Below are 19448 nucleotides of genomic sequence, written 5' to 3'. Positions count from 1 at the left end.
TACTATTACTGGTACACTGAGCAGAACATCTCCCAAGGCCAAAAACACCAGCTCTGATACTGGCTCTGGCTCTGCAGAAATATGATTCAGCTCCGAATTGTCCTTTTTATGTGCCCGCAGTATCGGAGCATCTGTATTAGTGATGATCAAGCATGAAATCTAAGCCGCTATTGTGGCTGTGGGGGAGCCGAGAGCCGAACTGCTGATTGCACTGTGGGTGATAGGATCTACAATGACACATGTTATGAGGCGAGACGAATCTGAGATGGAGACATCACTGCTTATGTACATGTGGCAACTCAGGAGTCTGATGAAATGAGTCTGATATAACAAGTTAATTTAAATATTCGTCTTATTACTACAGCATATTGCTGTCACTGTGACTAAAAAGACTGTTACTCAGTTTCTCATTATAGAATACAAACTTCCTCATTTACCTGTAACCTTTTCATGCTATAAAGATATATATTTTGTATTATGACATATTTGATCATTATTACTAAATGCCACATTATTCTGTTTTTACAGTAATCTTTTCTTGTAATAATAACATACAATTTGATCACAAAACATTTCAGTTAAAGCAACATATTTAAGTTTTTAGCCATGCTAGAGCTGCGTTGCTCTATGGAGTCAGCTGGCCCACAACTTTGGTCCGGACTAATTAATTTAACGCTATCATCAAGTCAGAATGTTTATTTGTTGAATACTTTGGTTTACATATGACTACATGCGTATGCCTTAATACTTGCAAAGCTAACGACATTCCTGTCAGCTGTAGTTTTAGTGTTTAGTGCTAATTAGCAAAAAAAACAGCATGCTTACCCACTAAACTAAAATGGTGAACAAGCTAAACATTCTACTGTGTATAATTCATACTATACATTTTAATAATATAGATTATACCATCTACATGTTAGCATGCCGACCCCTGTTCCTCACAGTCTCACAGAGCCGCTAGCATGACTGGACTTTGCGGTTTTTGTTATAACAACGCACCAATTTTTCATCTAACTCTCCGCAATAAGCAAAATCTATCAAATTGAATAATTGTATTAAGATATTACCTAATAAACTAATGATTAGTTGATAAATTTGATCAGTTTTTAGAGATTTAACTACCACAGCAGTATTATAGACGCAGTTATAAGTTTTATATAAGGAGTTGAAAAGAGCTGAATGTTGTTTCACTACAATATTAAATACTTCTTATCTGTTCATGCATCAATTATCAAATACTATATTTGGCACCATAATGAGTATTTTTATGTATTTTTCGACACTAAAACACATTGTGATGATAAAACTCGAATGTTTGGTACTATAAAAATATATCACCCCAATAACAAATGTCTCGTAACGTGGACAGGAACGCATTATAATGAGAAATGATTCATGTTATAAAGAAACTGAGCAAATATTTGTTTTATACAATATAACCAAGCAAGAGAGACTTAATATCTATGGAACTAGATGGCAGATTTACTTCAAAATAATACATAAACAGAAAAATGTATACAATGCATTTGCTTTTAATTGCTCTACTTGATTCATTTGCAACAGTCACAGTCAACAGTTTAATATCCACCACCACCACCACCACACCAAACCAGCAACAGTAAAGTGGAGGGGGACAACTGAAAAAAGGGGTGTCGTGAAGACATGTGAATTTATAAACCGATGAGACACGTACCAAAATATATATCACAAACTATGGCACGGTGATGTCGAGGTGGAGGGAGGCTGATCAAAAATGCAGAGGAGACTTAAATCAATGACAACCATCAACTGAAGAAACCAAATCAAAACACCACGATGCAGACCGAGAGCGTGATAAGAGTGAGGGGGGAGGGGAGGGGGAGTAAATGACGAGTCACCAAGCACAGGCAGGCAGGCAGGCCACCAGAGACGACAGTTATAATCATAATAAAAGAAAACCAAAAACCAGATTAGGGTAACAGGAAGGGAGGCGGAAGGGGATGAATAGGGATAAGGGAAGGGAGGGAGGAGGAAGCCTGGTGGACATTGACGTCGGGTCGTCCTTACTTCTGTTGGGGGAGTTCCAGAGGGTAGCAGAGGATTTGGACAGCCTGTTGTTAATGACAGGGTCCACCTGTCTCGGCAAGTTGACCGTGGAGGCCGAGCATCTGCCTGCACCGGAGAGAACGCAACAGACAACAACTGTTCACAAGGCGGCCGGGGTGCGGGCGGCCCCTGACTGGGAAAAGCTATGAAGGTGATAAGAGATTGGGGGCTGCCAGCTCCCTTCTGTCTGGGATCACACAGTTGTCAGCAGCTCATGGAGGAGAGCCGGGACTCACCAATCTCTGAGGTCAAACTGGCATCTCTTTATCATTTGGAAGTAGATTAATCTGATTTCACTTTTGGGAGGGTGGGGTGGGGAGGAAATTCAAGGAAAGTATGGGAAGGGTGTGGTATAGTTATACATCACTTTTTTTTTGAAGGGGGGAGGAGAGGGGTTTGCTTTTGTTCTGCTGCAAGAAATCAGAAATCATAAAATATCACACGCACGCACGCTCTCACACACATTTGGGGGCTTTCACACTTTGCAGTAGAGAATCTTGTCTTGACCTCAGTGTCACGGTTTGAAAAAAGAAGCAGCTCGTCACACATGTGTTAGTCTGTGTGCAGGACAGGACAAGGTTCAGTCTGAAAAGGGAAAAATTACCTCACAGGTCTCTGATAAACACAACGCCTCGCCTGTTCACACTCATAATCTAATGAAACAGATTCGTGACAACTATCTTTCTGCCCTCTGTGATCAGTTAAATGGAGAAAATTGGTACTCAAAACCAATCTTAGCTCCAAAAAAAAAAAAGAGAGAGAAACATACACTATAGAATTACAAGCGCTAACATCATAAATTACTGTGTAGGTCACTTGCCTCTGGTACCCCGCCCTTGTGACACCAACCCCTTCAAGACTATTTCCTTGAATTGCATCATTGGGACGAGTGAGTCACATTCGGTACAGCATTACTCAACACAAAGACTACAGGCAGGATATGATATATGTGTGTATCTTATTGTTTCTGTCTTCTACGAATGTCTGTGTCGTTGCAGTTCATTTAAAACTCACTTTCCCTGCGGGAGGTCTGGTTGAGTCCGCCTGCCCAGGACCACCTTTGCTGACGGATCTCGGCCCACGTCTTCTTTGTCGACCGCTTGATAGCTGCTTCGTATCGCTCCTGGAGGACCACAAAGGTTAAAAATGAGTCAAGTCTTTGCACATTTTCACATTAACCACAATTCATTTGATAGTTTAAAAGATTGACAATTAGGGAGTTAAATGAGAATATTTATACCACTATCACGTCTTATACTGTAAATACGAAGCTACAGACAGCAGCTGGAGTTGTTATGAGAAGATTCAAGCGGTAAGAAAGAATCTGAGATACTGGATAGTTTTACCATTTCAAGACTCATTACAGATTCCTTTGGGAATACGTTTATTTGATTTCTTGCCGAGAGTTACATGAGAAGATTGATACCACTCTCATGTTTGTGCAGTAAGAGCCAAGAGGCGCTTAGCTTAGCTTGCCATAAACAGTGGAAACAGGGGAAACAGCTGGGGTGGCTCTGTCCAAAATGACTTATCAGTTATCACTTATCAGCACCTCTAAGCTTTCTAGCTACTTTGCGTAAGTATTTCTTGACAACAACCATTCATTTGTCCTCCCAGTATTTCTGTGCAGTGTCTCCGCAAAACTCCAGGGCTTGTAACTGTTCCTGCTTGTTAGTTATAGCGAATAACTCCCCTTAAAAACATAATTTATTGTTTTATACATTTCTGTTTGAGTACGGGTTGAATAAACAACTTTACAGCCTGCTGGCACTAACTTCATATTTTGCGTACAGATAGGAGATAAAAAAAGTCTATATCAAAAAATCTATATAAAAATCTGAGCGTAAATCAGTCTTTGGTAGAGTCAAAGCAGAGGCCCTGTTTTATTTTAATGGCTAACAAGCTATAAAGGTTAAGAACCACTGCTTATAAATGATCAGCATTTATGGCCACTGAAAAATTGGCCTTAAGCAGCCAATACTTGGCATCTTGACTGTAATTCAAGATGGGACCAAATTCCTGTTATGGAGGCAATTTTCTAGTGGTCAAAAGTGTTGGCCTTACATAAATACTGGCAAAGGATTGCTTTTTCCGCTCTGACTTGAATTAACACTGAAGATTTTGCATAACAGGACATTTCTGTGACTGGCAGTACAAAAAAATTCTGTCTTTATAAATATTTGGCGTCAGAAAAGAGACACTGAATTAAAACCACACTAGCTCAGTGTTAATGATTAAAGTCAGTCTTATAAAAAACAGGGTGAAAATATTCTTCATTGTTCCTTGCCTGCAGACCGTGAGCGGACAAAAACTTAAACTTGCCTCTCGTGCATCGGTCTCACCTTGTTCTTTTCTAGTTTCTGTCTCTGTTTCTCCTCCAGCAGGGATCGACGTTTCTCAGCCTTCAGCCTCTGCTCCTCCAGCTTCCTCCGGCGGTCTTCCAGCTGGCTCTCTCTCAGACGCCGGGCCTTGTCCTCCTTCTCCAGCCACTGGGCCTTCTTCACCGCTGAGGGGTCGCCACAGAAAGTTAAAGTTAACATTCAAGTAGAATACAGACCAAGAAATAAACATGATGAGCTCTCTGAAATATCTTCTTTCAGTCTCATTTTTCTTCTATAATCAAAGGTTGAATAAACAACAGAACGCTAAGTTAGCTACTGTAGCCAAGATGTTTAAATTGTTTTCTTTCTGATTTCTTTCCAAACATTTTCCTTATAATAAACCTTTTTATGTGGCACATTTCTTGAACAATGTTTAGAACATTTTTAACAAGATTAAGAGTCTGTAGCTACACTAGCTGCTCTGTGAGGGTGTATTTAAACATAGTGGTGCTAAATGGAAACATCAACATGCTAACATGTTCACACTGAGTATGTTTACATCCTGATGGATGCCGGGTGTAATGTTATCTACACTATATCTTATCTATAACACTCTCTTAGTTAACATAATAGCATGCCAATATTAGGACTAAATACAAAGTGAAGCTGTAGCTGATGAGAATATCATTAAAGGGGACATATCATCTGCATTTGCTGGTCTATATTTTCAATCTGGGGCTCCAGTGATAGGCTACATATTTGCATGTTTTACAGTTCAAAAAACAAATTAATCTAATACTGGTCTTTTATGCAGACCCTCAGTTCAGCCTCTATCTGAAACAGGCAGTTTTAGCTCCTGTCCCTCTAAGACCCCCTCCCAATGGACCCACTCTGTTCAGATTGGACAGCTCTCTGAAATTGCCCCTCAGAAGACCTTTGTTCACTTTGTAAGCTACATCAAAAAAAAAAAAAAAATATGTAGGAAACTATGGTAGTAGGATTTCACTACTCATTCACACAGAAAAAACCTTAGCAACCAAGGCTTTGGAACGGATGGCTAATTATGATCATGCATGAAAAGCTAACTTAAGTTTACCTAGAAAAAAACATTGCAAACGAAGCGTCCGGAGCAGGTTGAAGCCCTGGATTTTGTCTTGCAGGGAACATTTCTACATATGTTCACCTCCAGTTTTCGAATTTTGATCGTGTTTAAAATAGATATCCAACATCATTACAGTATATTAATTACAGAAAATCACAAAAAGCATGATATGTCCCCTTTAATTTTTTTTGGCTACATTAAAATGTCAGGTGATCACCAAAGTCACCGAAATTTTACTAAAATCCATCCAGTAGGAGTTGAGATATTTCAGTCTGGACCAAAGTGGTGAATGACGAAAAGACAGACAATCGCCATCACAAAAAGGCAAGCTGCTAGCAAATGTTATTAAAAGACACAAAAAACACATAAAAGCCAGTCTATGTGTTACATAGTAATTTAAAAGTTAGATATTTCTGCCCGAACATAGGTTATTCCAAATACAGTTCTTTAAATATAAGAGTGTATAATCACTTAAAGCTCCTTATGGTCTTCTACTACTGACACCCAAACAGAATGGGTGAAACAGATGGAAAACAATGTGTTCATTACACTTTAATCCTGATAACAATAAATATGCAGAAGTTTCCCGCTGTGTTTTACAGCACCCACCAGCAGATGCCAGTTTTCTTAGCACATACGCTGCTGGTGCTCATTTCTTGGGGGTGACAATTAAACAGCAATCAATCCTCTGTAATTAAAGTGCCACCATGTCGGTGACTGTGTTACTTTCTTTCTTATAGTATAGATTTACATTTTTCAAATCACTTATACAAAAGCCTTCTCTCACAACATATTTTTAAGCATATTAGAGTTGAATTGAGTTTTAACAATGAAAAACAGGGCAGTGGATGATGGTGTGGTATGGTTACATGCTGGATCCAACAAAAAAATGTAATGAAATGTCCTGATATTACCCAGCGATGCTGTGGGTTAGACAGCATTAGAAACACCAACTTTTCCAAATATGTTAGTGTTATTCGAGGCATGATTTGTATTTAGTTCAGTATTCTGCGGCTCATCTTCACTAATGAGCCAAAGAGGCACACAAGTGAGTGCCTCATTGACAATGAGAAAGCCTTCTCCGTTCCTCCGTAAATCCAATTCCAGAAAAAATCCTGTTACGCTTGTAATTCACAGCAGAATTGAAAAATATGTTGGCTTAATGCTCGTGAGAGTGCTTTTCACTTCTTCGTTTATTTTTCCAAAACATAAGGTGCACAGCTGCCGTTATACAACCACAAGGCTGAAATCTTTTTAAAATTGTTGAGATATATTTGTTGTTTAGGGATAAACATACAGTAAACATGATGTTTTATGACCTATATAGCATCACGTGCTTACTGCTTTCAACTAATTGCATGGTTCATGTGGAAAAAAGCCTAACATTGTACCATGTAATTATACACAGAAGTAGATTGCAGGAAACTAAACTTATCTCAGAGCAACTAAAGCCCAGTAAACCTTGGATATTATCGATAAAAAGGCAGCAGAATTCCCCTCTAACTCTGCAGCATGACCACATTATTGATGCTAATGAAAGCAGTAATTAAATCTAATCTGTCTGAGAGGCCTGGTCTCAGTTCGTGGTAATGACTGCTCATTTTTCACGCCAAGCGCCCTGGGCTCCGTGAGACGTTTCTGCAGGAAAACGCCCACGAGTTCTGTTCTGATTGGCTGTTCATGTTTTGGTACAAGTCCAGAGGGAGAAGCCCTGCATTTCTAAACGAAATATAGTCCTTCATGTATTTGGACAAGCTCAATATTTTCATTGGAGGAGGTTTTAATCTGCAGCCACAAAGTCAAAACCATGATTATGGGTATGGAACATAAACCCCGGGATGCAGAAGAACATAAAGTAAATTTAAAGTTAAATGAGCAGAAACATTTAAGTGAAAAGTGAAACTGCAACCGAGTTCCCAGGGTTTATAAGTTTCCACCGAATTACATCAGAAAACAAACAACATGATCGATTCACGGAGGGAAGAAAAGGCACAACTGTTCAGTCTCATCACAAGTTTTAATATTTCCAAATGGTAATGACCGCTTGCTGCGAACGCTGATGGTTTTAGTGAAGCGCCTTACCTTGCAGCTGAGTTTGCTCTTCTGAAAGCCGTGCAAGGAGAAACAATAAGACATGTCAATAACCGTCAGTCACTCACAGCAGAGAGACAGAGGGAGGTTATTCAGAATAGACTGAAACAGGATTGAATAGGTGATGACATGCATCAAGTCTGTTACAATAAATCCACGCTTCATGCATCACCAGCAGATATAGATAAGAGTTTTGTTGAGAGTTAAAAGCTCAAATTAATTTCATGTCAACACTGTTTTATTGTTTCTTACCGATATATCTGGCTCTTTCCTCTCTCCTTTCCTTGGCAAGTTTCTGTCGCTGCTCTGAGCTTATCACATCTGTGAGGAGAGAAAGAAATGCTTTTCGTTAATATTTTTGTTCCCCAGCATTATGTTTATTAACATTTTCAAACCTTCAGCAATGAATAGCTAACATATATTCACATCTAGTATGAATAGGATAAAATGAATGGCAAAAAATAGTTGTATTATTAATCTCACTTTAAGTCACATTTAGGATTCATAAATAGAGACCTCATATTAATGATAGACAAATAATGTCCAGCATATTTACTACAAGCAGCCCTTTACTGTCTTGTCTTTGATTGATGTTCAGTTCTAGCATCTTCTTTAGGAGAATATTGACTATAAATAGTAATATAGATGAAATGATTAGTGCCTGTACTCCTCGTCTCAGGCTGCAGCTACAAAAACCAGCAATCAGAGGAAAGAGTAGTTGCCTCTATGTAGCCTGAGTGGTGAGATGCAAAGAAAGTTCACAAACACTCACTGCTGCTCATAAAGATTAATTCTATTCTCTCATCTGGATTTTTAGCAGCTGGACACTAAGTAGACTGTTTAGATAAAGTTTTATGAGTAAATTAAACTGAAAAGGTAAATGTTTGAGGGATTAAAAACACAAGATTTTGAAAAGTGAGTTGGACATTATACACTTCTTCAATTCCTCAACCGTCACAAACAAAACTGCAATCATCTTCATTGTATCTGGGTGGAGGCAAAAATGTCAGAGACAAAATCTCAAAACCTGGGTAAACAAAACCCAAAAATATCTGCATAATTGAGAAAATCATGCCTCTCATTTTCTTGTTATTTGTCCGAATTGAGTCTTGGCTTGTTACGGTTGTGTAAAACAGACACAGCTGAAGTACTTATGTTAAATACCAGAGGAAGTTTAATTCAGATCTTCAGGATTTATTCACTGATTCAGTATCAAGGTCAATGCAGCTCCATCTCTTCCTACACTGTTAATGTTCAACACGCTGTAACTGTGATGTACGTCTGCTTTTCAGCTGTTTTCATCTGCAGAGATAATCAGCATGAATCCTGACAAACTGTGAGAGAGGCAGTGGCATGACACAAGGATTTGCGTGGCTCTTTCAAACATCTTCCAGCCTTAAAACTGGCTGTGAAAAGCCACGGCTGAAGAGCTGTCGGACTGTTGAAAACCGGCACCCCTGGGGTGCCTGCTGAGCCTGTCTCTTTTTGTGGTTCGTCTTCATGCTATGTAATATGTATGCCGTGTATTCTCAACCAATCACAGAGGGCCCCGCAGCCCCATCTCCATGGCAACCTGACTTCACTCCCTCCCTCCCCACTATGAGAGAGTATCCTACACGGCTTTACTCTGGCTGATATGCAGACAATATGAAATGCAGAAAGAAATAAATCTAATGGGCCTGGAGGTCTCGTCCCACTGAGACGTCACATAATGCACCAGTCCCTCCCCCAACACCCTTCCATCAGTCCTCCTCCACACTATACACCCTGTCTCCCCACAGCTAATGACAATTTGGCTTTCGGCCACCTCCATCTGTCTGGTGGGAATGACTCAATGTTCACTGAAACTTCCATCAGGGGGGAAAGTATGTGAAAATCAGGCATGAATCCTATCAAGTTTTACATGTGTGCTATGCAGGCTTTGTCTTTGAGGCAAGGTCAAAGAAGGCAAGAAGAGGTGGAAGAAAAATATCCCCATTAATGAACAGCATCTCTCTTCATGTGTTTAAAAGTGGTTTAACATTTTTTCACACATGCTGGATTGTGGTGATTCATACAGAAGTAGTTGAACGGTAAACAAGAACAAGGTTTGATCTCAAAATAAATGAGCCCAAAGCGCCACACAGCCAGCAGCAGCAGAAGGAAAAAAATGCTTATTCAACATTTTACACTTCAGCTGAAAATTAAACATCCAATAATGTAAAATACTAAACAGCTGGGGGGGGGGGGGGGGGGGGGGGTAAAGACGAGACCAGTTTTATATAGAAATAAGAGCGAAATTGCTCCAACCTCTTCTCCTGCCAATTTCCAACAGCTGGAAAAAAACTTTAAACAATTTGTAGCATTAACCACATCGTAAAGAATCTGACCTGTCATTAGCTGCGGTTACATGCACGCTTTTTTTTTTTTCATTCTGACTGAAATCACTCAGATTTAAGTTTTCAGGTCAACTGTTTATATGTGATGTGATCTAATACGTTCTGGTGTTTACATGCACAGACACATTTAATCAGAGCATCTGTGCTAATGTGCAAAAGTGATGAATACATCTGGGTGATTCGTCAAAATGCTCCTGCCAGCTACCGTCACAATAATGAGAAACAGGGGAGGGACTCAATATGAATGCAATATGAAAACTTTCTCATGTCATTCTTGTGAATTTCATACTGTGCAATAATCACATCTAATCACATATTTATGTGCAATATTTCATATTACTCCAGTGCAAAATACATTTTTCATTATTGCTCTATACCTTTTATATACTTTGATTTATTATTTTAGGGCTTGTGTTGTGTGTGAGACTATGTTACACTGCGTTTTAATAGTATCACTCCTAATTTCCTTTTATTGACTATACAATGACAATTAAGGCTTTCTATTATTTTCTATTTCTCAGCAGCCACACATTTCGCTCTCCGTTTAGGAGTGGCTGAGATTGTCACTACATGAGAAAAGCTGGTACACCTTAAGTAAGTCCACCTTAAGTGAACTGGTTAGGTTAGGCTAACCTATTGTTGCTAACTTTGGAGATAACACCCTTCACTTTGATCAGGACGTGGCAACCAGGAGACAGGAACTCGGCTTGGGTCTTCAGTAGCATTTATACACTGATAAATAGCCTGCGTTAGAAAATATCTGGTTGTTTGATAAAAAAAAAGTCAAAGCTACAACATGAACCTAAAGGATTATTACATTACTCAAGAGTGTGCTGGGTTAATATGTTAAGTAACATGGAGGATGCCGTTTAAAGAAAGAATTGAAAAGGGAATACAGAATGGAGAAAAAACACTTTGGGAACCGACGGCCCCTCACACCTCACGACTCTAAGCCCCCAAGCACAAAGAGAAATCCATAAAGAAATGTTTTTCCCAGTTTGGTGCGGAAGAACTTCACTGCCCTGCTCAGAGCTCTGACCTCAACCCCGTCCAACACCTTAGGGATGAATTTGAACACTGACTGCAAGCCAGACTTTATATCACTCAACATCAGTGTCTGAGATCACTGATGTGCTTGTTGAAAAGGAGAAAATCTTTCCAACCAAAACCAGAGGCTGTTATAGAGGCAGATTAACGCCCACTGTCTGGGAATGAGATGTTCAACAATGACAAATATGAGTGTTAATGTCCAAAAAAAGCACAAAAAATCATTAATAAAGCACAGAATTGATGTAACTTGGGTATGACGTTTCACTGCGTGGTTTAAAGTTAGGCTGTAAATAAACTATTTTGATCCTTTCCTACTAAAGCAGAATTGATTCTAGTGTTTATAATTACATATCAGATATTATCCATCTCTCATAAATGTACCTTTCTTGGGCTGAGGGCTGCTGTTGGAGCCCGGGGTGGATGGCCTGGCGTCTGTCTTGATGGAGACATCTGTCTCGGTGGGGGTTTCTGTTTTGGGGTAGGAGTCTGTTTTGGGAGAGAGGTCTGTGAAGGCTGAGTCATCTGGACTCAGGAGGTCTTTCCCAAAAGATTTGTCCCCATTCGGGATGGACTGAGTCTCCGTCTGCAAGGGCAGAGCTGAGGAAAGAAAGACAAATGGATTAATTAACTAATAACATGATAATCCTGTTAAGATGTTGTTTTATTATGAAATCATTCTGATATAATCTGAACATTGTTTTCCGGGAGTTGTCACTGATGCTTTTTTACACTACGACATCTTGCTGTTGTGTCAGTTACCATCAGTGTAGTGACGCTTTCAATAAAAGCTTTTCCCCCTTGCTGACACACCTTCACTATAAACCTACAAAGCCTTCGGTGGTTTAATTAACACAACACTCTCCAGCCTCATTAGAAATCATTAACATCTCTTTCACACACTTCACTCTATCCGTAGCAAGGCGCTACACCTCCCCCCGCACGTCTCTGAAGGTTTCAGTCCCGTCAGCGTCGTTAAACACACCAGCAGCAGGTGAGACACTGAGCGTGGGAATAAATCTGAGTTTGCTTTTAAGAAGCCGCAGTAAAAATAAAAGGATAGAGAGGCGAAGACGCATTCAAGAAGAAAACACTGCAGAGTGTTGTGTTTGTCTATTTTAACTTATGTTCCTAAAAAGAAGATGTGCTTACATAGTGATTATCATGGGGATAATTAATGCTAGATTGCCTTAATTATTCCCGGAGAGCCACAGAGACTGATCCATACTTTGCTTCAACTTCACTGAGTGGAACGAAAATGCTCACAAATGTTAAAAAAATACCTTAAATAATTTATTTTTTTCAACTGTTCTGTTATGAATTTTCCAAGTAATGTACAAAAGAAAGTATCGAAACATACACACACAGTATAATATAGTACACATAATACTTCTGGCTCTGAGACCTAACCCTCTTTTCCCATCAGGCTACAACAATTTACTATTAGTCACAATCATATGTTCCTCTTATTTCTAGTTCTAAATTAAATGGGACAGCTTTCAACCATCTAATATGAGAAGGGCTTTAGATTTTAGTAGGAAAAGATGTCTCACATCAGCCCAAGGCCTGTTGTTTAAGGTAACAATGGATATAATGTTCAGTTCTCAATGCATGTCAGTAGTTTGTTGACCAACTCTAAAGTCATACGACCGTCTCGAGTCGTCTGATGATGTATTTGTTTACATCATGAACATGTGAATGGTTCCTATCTTGAACATGCATCACATGTAATATGAGCACGTCATGAGACCTACAGTAGCTGATCTTATGACTATGCTTTGATATAAATGTGTTGTCCGTAAACCCAATACAGAACACTCAAGTGTCGTCAATGGATACATTTTACCCTGACAAAGCTAACTAATCTACAATCTTAATTAATAATAAAAATAATCAATAGTTGCAGCCTTGCATTTGAAACTCCACAATTTTAGATAAAAACTTCCTAACATGAGCACCATTCATGGATCCACACATATCCGGTCAGGAAGCCAGACTTCCTGAACTCTAACCTTTATAAAGGGTGACAAAGAGGTCACAAAAAGCCACAAAAAACATCCTGTTTTAATCACATTCTGACTTTTCACACTCAGCTGGCCTGCTGATACTGTCACTTGTCTGAGTTCCTCCCTTCTTCCTCCTCTGGCTGCAGCACTGGAGAAGTCTGTGACAAACTGCACAGGGCTGCAGTGACGTATTGGGGGGGGCGATGGGGGGGGGGCATGCAGTGAGAAGGAGCAGGAAGGAGGAGTGGGAACAATTTGTGCACTTCTACAAGGACATGTGAAGAGAGAGAAAAGAGATTTATCGAGAAAGGAAAGCTTGAGGACAATGACAGAGTGGAAAAAACTGTGCAGTGGGCTGTTTTTGTAATGACAGAGGAGGAAAAAAGGGGGTGTAGGATTTAAAAAGACAAAAAAAGGAGCAGAGATAAAGAGAGAAGCAGCTCGGCACAGAGTGGGAGAAATAATGAGACAGGAGCTCAGAGATAGTGGTAGGAAGGTGAGAGTCTGGAGGCTGAAGGCCAGCTCTACACTCAAGTCTGCCAACAATGGGCAGATGGAGCGTGACGCTCTCCACAGGTCCGTCCAAACGCTCCCCGAACCACATAAATTACAGATTAACACTGGGCGTCTGTCCAGCTACCCACACTGTACTTCAACACGGAGCTTAATGCACAGGCTGCACTATAGAATACTAATGGAGGAATAATAGGATGTGAATTAGGGCCCCATGTGTTAAGAGGTGAACTGTAAGAAAAAAGATGCAGGATCATGTTCAAACAGGATGGCACCGCTACTACCTGATGCTGAAAAAAGGATTAGGATTTGGCAAAAAGAGGATTGCGGCGCTCCTCCTTTCTTGAGAAGATTACTCGTTCAACAAGTGCGGCTGACTTTGTGAATTTGATCAGTTTACCAGCCTTATATGGCTGCAAGAGGCACAGTGAGTCTGAAAAAGGAAGAGTTGCAAAGACTAAGATCACTGCAATTCCTAGACTTCAAAATACACTGTAAAATCAAGTCAAACGCAAGTTATTATAATTAAAGTGCTGCAGAAGGTCAAATCCTGATTAAAAAAAGACTGCAACCACAAAAAACATGACACAAAACCAGATAATTAAGTAAGAGATTTGGGCTGAAACTGGAAAACAACATGGCTTATAAATACTGCACACAGGAAGAAGAAACAATAACACACTCCAAATACTTTCTTAGGTGTGGTAAGAGGTGAAGCAGGCCGTTTGTTGACTTTATCAGGGCAAAAAAGTACATTATTTTAACATTTCAGCAACCTAAAATTAAATAAGAAAGTGTCCATCAGTCAAGCAGGGAACAGAAATACTAGAAAGCCTGAAAAAACGTTCCATTTTCCTCTCTTATATACTGTAGTATCAAACTATTTCTGCCTAATATGATGATTGCAGGGCTGCAAGACTCTTTTCAGGTCATATGTTCCTCCTTTTTGCTCACAATTGTTTATAAAAAATCTCATAACTAATGTTTTTTTGTGCGGTGGGTCATCACTTAATATGTCATGGATGTAAATGGTGCATGTAAAAAACCAACAGGTGCCACTGTGGCTGCACAGAACAAAGGCCGGCTGCAGCCCAAGATGACATCCTTCATAAGACTTAGGCCGCAGAGTCGAGTGTAAGTAGTTATTACTGTAAGCGCAGCATGGGTGTGGTTGTTGTGTGTTTTCTTACATTTGAACAGTACTGCAATAGATGGGGGATGATAGGAGCTGAGTGAATGCAAACAAAGAGCCACATTTTACCTTCTGTATATAGCTAATATAGTTTATTACATTACCCATTCAATACTTATTTCTGTACTCATTGCACTCAGCCACAACTCTGCACTACTTTTATCCTTGTTTACAATTTACAGTAACTATATAGACACTGTCTGTCGCCATCCAATTGTGGTTTCTATATATATATATATGTGTATCTATTTTTCGACCGACTTGCTTGCACTATAATAGTCACATGTTTATGTTTACTTATCGGTGTTCAGCTTTGTTATGGCTTCATGTCCTCGTGCATCTTCCTGAACTTTGTTTTTGCACATTGAAAGCAATTAGCCCTTGTATGTGTAAGCATATCAACACCAATAAAGCTGATGCTAATTCATATTCTCCTTCTCACAAATCAAATTAAAATCATGAGCAATAAAACGCTCCCCTGCTTAATTTAATACACTTCAGAGCTTCACTTGGTTCAGCATGACCAGTCGCTTGTGGTGGATTAGCCACATTTCTCAAACTCATGCTAGGTAGCGTAGGTAACTTTATTGATCCCCGTAGGGAGAAATTCAAACTTGACACAAAAGTAGTTGCGTAATGGTGAAAGTGATATCTGCAATTATATAAATCTACATTGTACATACGTACTGTTAACCTATGTATGTGTACAGCATATATTAGCATTTAGCATCTTGTAAACAGTAAAACCTGCATAGTGTCACTTTAATTGGTGGATGAAGGAGAATAGAAACAAATCATGAGTAAACAATGTGAAAAGAAAGATTACTAAACATCTGACATGCAGATGTTTTAAAGCTATAATAAAAATCTTTGTTTTTGCTCACATCTGTCAATCACATTTGTTAGTCTTATACCAACAATTATGCTTCATTTAAGAGTCATGTTTAGGTGAAATTTAATAGCAAAATGTCCCAGTTACTCCCACTTTATGAACCACTAGTGCTTATATAATATGTGACGATATCTGAATTTAAATATGCATCCTGACATGTTATCAATGGTGACCCTGCAACAACAGTAAAATCCATACAGTCCTGCAGGGAAACATGTCAAAGTCAACAAGTGCATCTCATCACATGTGATCAGCCCTTCGTGTGACAGACTCCGTTAGTTTAACACAGAAACACAAATTCAGCATGAAGTTCACCCGTCGCTTCTCTCCTCTCCTCTCCTCCCCCTCGGCCTCTCGCCCCTCCACTGTCATCTCAGGTTTCTGTGCCACTAACCCTAACCCTGACAGACTCCGCGTTTATAAATAGCGATAAGCACCATACTGAGAATGTCGGCCATAAAAGGGGCTGGCTTCTGTCGAGGCACCTTGGGACGGCACAGCGTCCGCAGGCAGATCTCCAAAGGAAGCAAATGGCAGCATGTGGTGCAGTAGATTTAATGCACTGGCAGCGCAGGAAACTTCACTTAGTTTTTGTGTGTGGGCGACTCTGGCTGGTAAACTCCAAATCCGTCTGGTATAAAAACTGTTTTACCAATAATAAATTAAAACACGGAAGGACATCCAAAATGAAAATTGGTCACCGGCCAACGTGGGAGCCAAACTTAGACACATTAAATATCAAACACAGATTAACGTCACCAATGCTGGACCACTGGGTTTGTGTTACAGGGAAAATCTGTTAATCCTCATAAACGCTGTTGCACTGTTTTCTCTCTGACAGCTGAGGGATTGTTGATGTTTTTATTTGTAGTTCAGTCACATGCACATCATTTCCCAGAATTCCTTCTCCAAATGTTCCTACGAACAAGTTTGAATCTGCAACAACAAGTCGAAAACTAATTTGCAACTATTTCAAGAGTCATATTTCTAAGCAAAAATGCCAAATATTTGCTGATTCCAGCTTCTCAAATGTGAGGATTTTGTGATTTTATGAGTGTTTTTGGTGGGAAAAAACAATATGAAGACATTTACTGGGACTGTGGGAATCATTAAGGGTATTTTCTATGTTATATGTAGTTTATATAGGACTATATTCTGACATTTTATGAAAAAGAATGACCAATTGATTAATCAAGAATGTATAATGCAGATTAATCAATAAATGAATGAATGAAAATAATACTTTTTGAAAGAAAGTGACAAAAATAGTGAAGTAGCAAAGGTATAGCAGGTTTGTTTTAACTATCTTTGAAAACGATAAGCAAATGATCCCAGAAATGCAGATACATCTAACTGTGGGCTGTATTTTTTATTTCAGGGTGGCGACTCTGCACTCCGAGGGCTCAGAGATGGATTATGCCTGATGAGTAGTTACTGTACATTTACACTCACTAAGCCAATAAGGGCTGCTGCCTTCCATTCATTCTCTGTGGGCGAGGAGCACGACGGCAGGATTACAGGCACTGTGGGACAGATGCTGTCACTTGTTAATGAAAACAAGCGTGCAAACTGCATCAAAGGACAAGACGATGAAAGTCTTGAGCTGAAATTAATCAATTAGTCTACTGAAAGATAATCAATCACCAACTATTTTAATAAGTGATAAAAAGTCATTTTTTTAAAAAACATTTGATTATTCTAGGTTGTCAGATTTTTCGTTTGTCTTAAATGATATTACATTTAATATGTTGGTGCTTGTTTGTCAGACAAAATGTTCTCTGTGATGCTGTCATGGACATTTTCACTGTTTTCTGATGTTTTATAGATCAAACAGTTAAGTGAGAGAATAGTCAGCACAGGTAGACTGTAATTTTTGAATGCACTATTAAAAAGCCATCTGTAAGTTTGACTGATAGTAAATCATAAAAATTCAAAGACGAACCAGCCCTTTAATTAGTCCTTTTAAAAAGCTGGAGGGGTGCAGAGCTCCACGCTGTGTGAAGCAGGTCAGATTCTTTTGTTTGGAGTTAAATGCACGAGAGCGACACTATGTGAACACATATGTGTGTGTGGGTTTGTGACGCATGGGCGACATGCTGGATCTGGGTCAGGCCAACCTCAGGAATCCCTGGCATCCACATCTCCCTCTGCACGTGTTTATACAACAAATGTGTCTCTGGAAAGGGTCTGCATGTGCCAGAGAATCAAAGGATCAAAATCATATAAAAAAATAAGAGATTAAATACTGTTGCGACAAGGAAGAAACGTCACTCAATTCCACATAAATTCAGATTACGTGACTCAAGGAATTTGTTATACAGCAAAAAAAAAAAAACCTGACATTTCATAACACTCTACAGGACATGTTTGACTGCTTACACCCTGTCAAAGAGCACATGCCCCCCTGATGAATGCCTCCACAACCTCTTCCTGTATGGATAAAAAAGAAAGGAAATGCTCTTGGGCAACAAATATCCACGCCCCAGGGAAAAAGCAGAGGAAGGACATTCCTGAGAGCAAAAACAGCCAAAACACGCCTCCAGTTTGGGTGTCAGGAGACTTGAGTGTGTGACATGTGAAAGAAACATTAACGTTTTACACCAATTAGCACATGTCTTTCTAACAACGACAAAAAAACCCAACTGTAAATACACTTTTCCTTCTCCATCTCATGACAAGCAACAATAGAAAGAGAAGAAAAAAAGGTTACTGAGCCCAAAATCAACCAAGCGTGATGCAAAAAAAGACCACAAACTAAATGTCAGCAACACTGCTTGCAGAGAAACTTCAGTCCTCACAAGCAAATGAACCTTTGAATCCCCTCAGATTCTCCTGTTATGCTGTGAGAGGTCACCAGACCAACAGCTGTGTTTGTAATGAGCTCCAAGTCGCAGCAACGGGCAACAAAAACAACCTGCACAGCTACTAATCACATGGGGAGAAATGATGAAAGACAAGAGAAACCTTCGATTACAGGCCACTCACTCTCAATGCCAAGTCAGCTGTTGTGGATAATGCTGCTGTTTTCTCTTTGAATCATTCACTGTACAAGTCTGGCTGGAAGACAAATTATTTAATATGGAGAATTGCATCATTATGCTACTAAAGGGCCTGTTCAGCCAAAATGTGACAATTATTATTCCACACACACTTTTCAAACATAAAAACTGAAAAAGTCTGAAATGAAGCCAGAGAAAGGTTTCTGGAAACACATAATTATCTTTAAAGTGGCTATAATTTATATTTTTCATAATAATAATGTATCAAATGACAATAATCAAGAGGCATCATTCATAGTGATGAACCCACAGAGAGTTATCAGTAACTTTGCAGCTCCCCTCAGCTTCCTTTATACTGAAATCAGCTCATTTTTTAGCTGTGTGGCTGCAACTTTACTGTTTTGCTTCACTTTCAGCACTCTTGTAGTGTCATTGTTGGCCTTTAAAATCCCACTGAACACTGCCTGCATTTAGAAGCTAATAAAGAGCCAGACATTTAGTAAAAACAGAGCTAATAGCACCTACACACTGTTTTATTTCAGCAATCTTATACGTTTATTGTGAGCATGTGTGACATGGATCTAATAAACTTGGGCAGGTCATCAAGTTTGATGTATGTAAACTATACAATCATCACACATACTGAATCATAGAATACGAAATAATCAAAGTACATCATCCATCCACACCGCTGTAGTGGTAATCAATGGAGTGAAGCAAAATTTGAGCTTGTCCCTCTTGGTGCAGAAATTTCGGAGAAAGATATCTCAAAATTCCCAAAACTCTGTGCATGGCCACTTGAGGTAAGTAAGAAAATGTGTT

General features: G+C 39.4%; 1 protein-coding gene across 1 annotated transcript in view; it reads right to left on the bottom strand.

Moving 5' to 3' along the window:
- The window catches only part of LOC133996329 (MAP7 domain-containing protein 1-like), a 44024-nt gene that overhangs the window by 13073 nt on the left and 11503 nt on the right, over positions 1-19448 (bottom strand). The window contains exons 2-6 of the mRNA XM_062435880.1: positions 11409-11624; positions 7852-7920; positions 4428-4591; positions 3100-3208; positions 2047-2151 (exon numbers count right to left, since the gene is read on the bottom strand). Of these exons, the coding sequence (XP_062291864.1) occupies positions 2047-2151; positions 3100-3208; positions 4428-4591; positions 7852-7920; positions 11409-11624 (663 nt within the window). The remainder of the gene's footprint in view (positions 1-2046; positions 2152-3099; positions 3209-4427; positions 4592-7851; positions 7921-11408; positions 11625-19448) is intronic.

Source organism: Scomber scombrus, chromosome 16, assembly GCF_963691925.1.
Source record: "Scomber scombrus chromosome 16, fScoSco1.1, whole genome shotgun sequence".
NCBI lineage: Eukaryota > Metazoa > Chordata > Actinopteri > Scombriformes > Scombridae > Scomber > Scomber scombrus.
The sequence above is the reverse complement of the archived record's forward strand: the minus strand, read 5'-3'. Positions and strand labels throughout refer to the sequence as shown.